This window comes from Alosa pseudoharengus, unplaced genomic scaffold (genome assembly GCF_046254945.1).
Source record: "Alosa pseudoharengus isolate Yale_2024_CS ecotype anadromous, Long Island Sound unplaced genomic scaffold, YU_APseudo_1.1 YU_APseudo_1.1_scf_16, whole genome shotgun sequence".
Taxonomy (NCBI): Eukaryota; Metazoa; Chordata; class Actinopteri; order Clupeiformes; family Clupeidae; genus Alosa; species Alosa pseudoharengus.
The window spans coordinates 7,087,721-7,095,709 of record NW_027468630.1 but is presented as its reverse complement, the minus strand read 5'-3'; the positions used below and the strand labels follow the sequence as shown (position 1 = coordinate 7,095,709).

At 42.6% G+C, this 7,989-nt stretch overlaps 1 protein-coding gene across 1 annotated transcript; it reads right to left on the bottom strand.

Annotated features, from left to right (window-relative positions):
* Positions 1–1,336: 1,336 nt before the first annotated feature.
* Positions 1,337–6,825, bottom strand: rcn1 (reticulocalbin 1, EF-hand calcium binding domain). Its single transcript, XM_076286905.1, has 6 exons — positions 6,376–6,825; positions 5,385–5,578; positions 5,109–5,287; positions 3,960–4,020; positions 3,244–3,443; positions 1,337–2,821 (listed from the first exon to the last, which is right to left on the bottom strand). The coding sequence occupies exons 1-6, from the start codon at positions 6,594–6,596 to the stop codon at positions 2,714–2,716; spliced, it is 963 nt and encodes a 320-aa protein (XP_076143020.1). The 5' UTR covers positions 6,597–6,825; the 3' UTR covers positions 1,337–2,713.
* Positions 6,826–7,989: the final 1,164 nt, after the last annotated feature.

Genomic DNA, 7,989 nt, shown 5'->3' with positions numbered 1-7,989 from the left:
AAGTCAAATGACATTACTTTACATATCTCTGGCCATTTGTATTTACATGTTGTTTGCATATCCTATTACCAGCATTCCCACTGTGGATTACGTGTAGTAGTAGAAGATTATGTTCACCTTTTAGCAGCACAGACTGATACAGAAACATTAAATTAACTGCAGTATCTGTGCACATATTGGGCACTGAAGTAGAGAGACAGCGGGTAATGGAAATATACATCTTTCAGAGCTGAGAAATCTTGTGATGAATTTTTTTTGTTGAATATATTGTCTTAGGTTTAAAGCCAATTAAAACAACCTTATAAGACACATTCTCTGGGGGTGTTAATGTTTTGAAAACCCAGAAAATGCCTGGCACTGGTAAACCACCACACACAGACAAAGACCTGAGAGCGCACATCATCTCTCCTAGCTGTTAATGACTACTGCCTACTGGAGTGGGTTCTGTAAGTAGGACTTACTTATACATAGCCATATTCTACTGCCCTTCATTCTATTTTTACAGTTCTGATTTTATTCTTTTATGTTTTTTATTTGTTATTCTTATATGTCAAGTGAGTGTTTTACTTTGAGAGCAAAGATTAACTGGAGTCAAATTCCTTGTTTGTTACGCAAACCTGGCCAATAAAAGCTGATTCTGATTCTATACGCCCAGATCCATATGTTCCCCTTGCGGAGGACTGCGAGGGTTGGGGGGGGGGGGGGGGGCGGCACACTGAGGCTCTTTCTCAGTTACATGGGAGAGTAGGAGTGGAGGCGCCGCGGGCTAGGAGGCACGAGCGGTCAGATCAGCTCCATCCTGCAAACGTGCTAACACGACCAGCCCCAGCACGTCAATTAGCCAGTTCGTGTGTGTGTGTGTGTGTGTGCAAGTGAGCTGGCAACTGCCTTTCCACTGCAGCCTCATTGGAGTTCAAACACAACTTAATAATACACACACACACACACACACTGTCGACCACTGCAGTCTGACAGTCAGTCAAAATAGCTCCCCCTCTCCCACCCCGCACACACTCTTGACGATGTGTAGCTGCTGGCCAAGGGGCCTTTACAAACCTTTGTGATAATAATGATGGCCAATTACAGCCACTTAGAGGGCAATCAGTCAAGCTGAACTATTCAAGGGGCTGGCACATAGCTCTGGACAACAGCTGTAGACCACTGTCACCCTAATGTCAGTCACAGTGGAGAGTGTGAGAGCTAATCTGTGTATGCATGTGCGTGTGTATGTGTGTGCGTGTCTGTGTTTGAAGGTGAAGATTTGTGGCACATGATTCACATTCAGCTTTTTTTCTCCCTGTGTGTGTGTGTATGTGTGTGTCTAGACATGATGTTTGAGATGTTTGCTTTGGTAAAAAATCATATTGTAATATACAAATCATACACAGGTACACACATGGTGAATAGGTGATGATGTTCTAATAGTTAGTACAAAATAACAATTCCCAGACTTAAGAGGAAAAAACGTGTTTCTTTAAAAAATTAAGAGGGTTATTTTCTTTAGTACATACGACATAATGTAGTTTAACAGCAGGGGGGGGGGGGTGGTGCTGGAGAGGGGGAGAGTTCACCTGAAATAGGAATTGGGTTCAAAATGGAAAAGCATCAAGGTAAGCTTAATGCAGACACCCCCCTGCTTCTCCTGAAATTCAAGTTATTTCACCCCATGGCCAGAGCCATGTCCATAACAAACAGCACAAAGTAATTCACTTATAAAAAAGGCTCATATCTTATAGCATACTGTAAAATACATATGTAACAGTTCCCCATGCAAGCCATTAAGTACTTCAAAAAGGCATTGAAATGGAAACTAAAGCTAAAGGGATTGCATGAGAACTAGATTGAAGAAAACACGTGCAAAAGTAATGTCCTTAAGACATGTCGGTTAGTAACATTTCAGGCAGCTGCAGTTGTTGACATTGAAAGTCAAATTCACGGCTGAGCAAACTCAGGTGATGGGACTCTGAAAAGACGGGCACTCTCATAAATAACAGTATTCTTTCCCTAGTGTTTCCATACATCTCAGACACATTCATCACTAGTAGCGACAGCAGAAATCCTGTCAGGCCTATAGCTCACATCTTCTTAAAGTTAAAGACTAAATAAATTAAGTTAGTACATGTCCTTGTTTGTGCTTTCATACTGGCCCACACAAAACAGACAAAAACGTGACATACATCTCACTTACACTACAAACAATTCATACCTACAACAGACATACAAGGGAAATATGAAAAATAACAGTGGGGAATAAAGGGTCGCTTTGGAAGTTGAAATATTTGGATCACTCTGCAATAACAGCAACAATGGCAAAACACCTGGTTTTATATGATGAATGAATTCAGGAGCGGTCTGGTGGGCAGTAGGAAAAGTGGCACACACACACACACACACACACACACACACACACACACACACACACACACACAGAGATGGAGAGGCTGCTCTCGGTGTCCCGTCCCTCTGAGGTAGCCCTGCCATCAGGGGGGTCTCCCAGTCGTTTGTCTCTCGGAGTCCCATATGCAGTGCCGAGAAGTGTGCGGTGGTGTGTGTGTGTGTGTGTGTGTGTGTGTGTGTGTGGACGCGTCACCAGAGCTGCCCGTGAGAGTCTCCCGAAACAGAGGTGCACACACGCAGGCACGCTGTGTGTGTGTATGTGTGTGTGTGTGTGGGGGGGGGTCCTCCAGTGTCCTGCGACCCTTCTCCGCAGTGCTCACAGCTCGTCACGGTCCCTGGTCAGGTCCTCCCCGTAGTTGGTGGCCTGGCTGCCCACAAACATGTTCCAGTTCTCCAGGATCTCCTGCTTGGTGAGCATCTGGTCCTGTACAGCAGAGCAGCCGCAGGAGGAGGAAAGTCAGCATACGATTCCTCTCAATTCAGACTCAAACTAAATGCTGCACTGCTATGGTTAACAGCCATCTAAACATCACATCTATTTTGACAGAAGTACACACTTTTAAAACATGAAGAGTGGTCTGTGGGCCTTTTTCAGAAATCATGAAGCTGGACCTACTTGATCAAGGTCTTTTCTGCTAACTTTTTGTTTTAATGTAATGCTGAGGTGTATGCTGATTAGTTAACTGATAAGGCTAGACGTGCACTTATTTTCATGGAGAATACAGTTGTACAAATCCACAGTAAAATAAAATAATGTTCTGCCTGTGCCCTTTAAACCTGACGAGGATCTGATGCCAAACAGTGGTTGTGTGAAGGCTGTGCGTAGCACAGTGTTGTATGAGGTACCTTGTCTGTGTCTGACTCGTATACCAGGTGTCTGGCTTCAGCCAGCGCGTGGTCGTAGTCCTGCGGGAGGATCCAGTGCTGAATTTCATTCGTGTCCATCTTCCCATCCTTGTTCAGGTCACGGAAGTCCGAGAACTGGTCCCGTTCGGTTCTGACCCAGTCAGGTTCAGGGCCTCCCTCCTCATGGGCAAACATGTCAGCTGAGGGAACACAGAAATGCCAGTTCAGGAAACACAGAGAGGGCTAGAATGATACCATTTTAATGCGCTAGTCTACAGCAAAACTACTATGGATGTTTTATAATTACAACAAGGGGCCAGTAGCATGTGGTCATTGCACTACAAATCAAGGAAGATAAGACTGCATATGGCAGAGGCCTCAATGGACTCGGCTGATGGAAAACAAAATCTTTTCAATCTTTCATCTACTTGTTATGGACAGAGAAAACCACATGCGCCAAATGTCCTGAGACGGGAGTGCTAGTGATCTAGATCACATGCTGCCTCATTTCGGTCTCAGGAGGCTTTTTTCCCAGAACCACAAACAAGCACATCTTTCATTCGGAAATTAGGCCATGAGGGCAGCTCATCCTGTGCCAAGCTCACAACTCCTCTTGCCACAAACCCACACCAAACACAGTGGAATATTTCACATTCTCCTGATCTGAAAACAAGTTGAAGACAACACACATAAGACAGATTGAGAGATGAGCTCACCAATATATTCATCCTCATCCACATAGCCATCCCCATTTTTATCAATGTCCTCCAGGGTTTCCTGTGGGTAGGCCATGAGAAAGGGCAAAACAGAAGGACAGAGTAAAGACTTGTCAGACTTTAACTTTGTTTTATGTTCTTCAAGCAGTAAACTTTCTATTGTTTTTCAACTCTGTTTCACTTAAGGATATATTTCAAACACGGTCCACCACTGCTGAAAAAGAATGGCTTTCATTAATTCTACAGCATGACTGTATGAAAACAATTTGAAATCCTCCATGAAACAGGTGCCTTCTTTCCTATTTTTTAGAATACCCTTTTATCAACAATTAAGACCAAATGTAAGGAAGTTAAAAGTAACACTATGTTCACCAGTAAGATAATCCTCATAATCCTAAAAACATTTGGAATTACATTCAGAGTTCTGTTCCTGGTGCAAATTGTGACTCGAGTGTCTATGCTTTAACACACCTTAACTGACATAAATAATTTGCACTTTAGAATAGGTATTGTATTATTTGTGAATGTCAAGACCTTGAGCATAAGCTCTCATCCCTCCCTTGCAGTTGCAATCCTGTTATCCAAATGTCTGTTTCAAGAAGCGACACAAGAGTAAGGACGAGACCTCCCCCCTGACTCCAAAAAATATCCCTTCTCATGATTATTGAATTAAAGAGTTTCCATTTTGGAATTTGTGTTACATCAAAAGCATCCCTTCACATTCCTGTATTTAGGAAAATAAGCAAAATAGTCAGCAAAATAAGCAAAATAATCAGTTAATTTGAAGGACTTCAAAAGGAAAGATACAAAATATTTGAGGAGCTCTGGTACACAAGTTAAAATTTTTTTCATTGTTTCATTTTTATCTCTGTCCCTCTCAGAGATATCTGGCATGACCTCTCTTGAACTCATGGTTGAAGTACACACACTCCATGTCACACAACTGAACCTAAAATAAGATTCTAATTAAAGAATGACCATCCACAGTTTGGTCAGAACTCGGATATCCCAGGAGCAGTGGGACTGTGGAAAGCTACCCAAAAAGGCACAGTGAAAAACCACACCAAAATGAATGGTTCTGCAACAAGCTAAATGAGGGGTTACCCACAACAGAACTTCTGGTGTTTTAGGTGCGATGCTTTGACTTACAAGGACCACTATCTCCTTCATGTGATCAAACTCCTCGGGGTGCAGGAAGGCAGTGAACTCGTCTCGTCCAGCCACCAGGTCACCGTCCAGATCGGCTGCCTTAAACCTCCTCTCGTCTCGCGGGAGCATCTTCTTAAAGCTGAACTGGTCTTTATCATCTTCAAACTCCTCAGGGTTGGCTAAGGGGAAAGGGTTGAGAACACAAACAGTAACCAAGGGCCCCCAGGTTTAATATTAAACATCCCTGCAGGACTTGTGACGTGTGAACTTCCTCACCCAGGTAGTAGCCATACGTTGACTGTTTGTACTCCTCCCAGGAGATTTTGTTGTCCTTGTTCAGGTCGTAGTCGGACCACACTTTGGCCACATTTTCATAGACATAGCGCTTCTGGACCCTCTTGATCCAGCCATTGAGTTCATCTGTTGTAATGTAACCATTTCCATCGCTGTCAATTCGGTCAACTATTTTCCTGTCAAACAAGTTGGAGGAACCAAAGTTTTAAATCAGAAACCCCATCATACCATGTGGACAAATAGCCTACTAGACTTGAATAAGAAAGCAATAAACATTTTGATGACTGAAGCTGTGATACAAAATGGAGACAAAATGCTATAACTGAAGACTTTAAAAATAACTAAAACGTCACAACAGGTTTCATCATGACAGCAAAACCCATGTTCATCCTCGATGCCACGTTGTGATGTTTGTGGGCCCTCCCTCTTTAAAGCATTTCAGGAAAGGGAATTCTGTGGGAGAAGCGCCAAGTCTTATGGATACGCCCATACAAGCCAACGTGGGTAGGCTACTCGGGATGGGCGCAAACTTTATGAGGGCCCTGGCAGATAGCCTATGGACATTTGGTAACTTTCCCGGTTGCGCTAGCAGACTCCAGACTACCTTTAGGCTACCCAAATGGGGGCTGCAAGCCAATTCAGTTACATTTGAATACAAAACACTAGTAGGAGCTGTAATAAACTAGCTTACTCGAACATTCATTCAAGTCACACCAGCAAGCCTGACTATTAGACATGCCACGACACTGCGTTTTGATCCCGTTTGTTTTTGGAGTAGAACTGCAGCTCCAGTGAATAGGATAAAGTTCCAACTAAAACACGCCATGTATTACAGGCTATAGCATATTTGGTTCAGACATGATAGCACCAAAGCTACAACCCATAACTGTGGGAGAAATTAGCCAAATCACATATTTCCACCCACTCAAGCCCATTGTTCGGAATTGAGTTCTGATAAATAGGAAATCCTTACCCTAATCTTTCCTTGCTCTCCTCTGGTGTCAGCTGGTCAAATGTAGTGGCCTCCTCTTTGCCTAAGAAGGCCTCATGATCATACTGATAGCTATGGTTATCCTCATGAGGTTGTCTGCTCAATTCGGGATCATGGTGGACCCTCTCTTTCCTTAAGGTAGGCTTCCCATGCACACAGTAAGTACACAGCAACAAAAAGCTCACGTAGCTGCACCCGTTCATTTGTAAACTAAGCGTGATTTCGTCTGGTTTACAACTAACGGAAATATAATGCTACAAACTTCAACTACTACGCCTGCAAAACCGTTTCTTTGTTTCTACAACGGGACTCACTCGATGCAATAGTAGGCGTGACTGCGAGAGCCAAAGAAACCCCTGTGACAAAGTAGCTGTGCATCTAGACACTGCGTGTCATTTAAAACAGCACTATCCTGTAGACGTTTCAAACATACCCGGTTGATTACAAGGCTACCTGACACCACGGGGCACAACCAAGTGCGGGTTGGTTGTAGTTTCTTGTACAACCATTCCAATTCAAGATAACAAACGCGATGTTTAAATCCGTCCATGTTATCGCTTCTTTCATTGGTCAATGAACTGTCTGTAATACGAGATGCCCATGGACGCCACGTAGCAGGCTAGACGCAGAGTTGATGCAGCACGGTTCACGTTCAGTGCAGGGGTTGCCAGATAAGTGTGAAGTGCTCTTTTCCAAATTATGGATTAGTGATGTGCCACTCCACAAACAACTTCCTCTCCCCCAAGGACTAGGCTACACCAACTCAGATAAACTAGACTATTTTAATACTTACTTTCACAGCCCTCTGCAAATATTAAAATGTCTCAGTTAATGAATTGCATTATTTATAACACAATCCTTGCACTTGCAGTATATACATTTAATTTATATAAACATTTAATATTTAAATATAACAATGGCTATCGCTACTTTCTCCAAGTTCTTATGTTTTGGATGCTCATATTCACATTTTGTCAGCTAGATGTAGTCAAACCAAGCTTGAATTCTGGTCCTTCTGAGAATTTGATGACCTACTGATTAAGTTTATTAATCAATTTATTTAATGTAATGTCTGTATCCTCGGGATGTCACCATTTCCAGCATTTAAACTATTTACAACGTCTGCAGAGTGGACCCTTACAGAGAGAATGTTGGTTAACAGTAGACGCTCAGCAACATGGTGCCACCAACCAAAAGACAAACACACTATAGTATTGTATTGGTTGCAGCCGAACAAAGATAATACAAACATTCTTATATAAATTCTTCATTTATTAAACATAATTGCATATGGTCTAATTATGCAAGAGTATACTTAATGTGCAACTGGCTGACACTGTCATCTTCTGTCCTCTTTAGGATGCAGGAAAACATGCATTTTGTCATTAAGAATTAGCATAATACGCTAATACAGGGGGCCCCTCCTGCATAAACTGAACTCCAGAGTTTCAGATTGAGCCCAAGGCTAGTGGCCTTTTATTTAATTAATGAATAGTTAATATATTTAAATTAGATTTACCCGGTCAATTTGAATCAGTGTGTCTATGGTGAGATCACAAATGCTTGTATAACATATGCCTGCATTCACTCCATTCA

What these genes read in the sequence shown, in the direction of transcription:
- rcn1 (XM_076286905.1), bottom strand. Translation starts at nt 6,596, where the DNA reads ATGAACGGGTGCAGCTACGTGAGCTTTTTGTTGCTGTGTACTTACTGT. An exon ending in TGAAGGAGATAGTGGTCCTT is followed by an intron (nt 4,021 to 5,108) that starts GTAAGTCAAAGC and finishes GCCTACCCACAG; the next exon opens with GAAACCCTGGAGGACATTGA. An exon ending in GGATGAGGATGAATATATTG is followed by an intron (nt 3,444 to 3,959) that starts GTGAGCTCATCT and finishes GTGTTCCCTCAG; the next exon opens with CTGACATGTTTGCCCATGAG.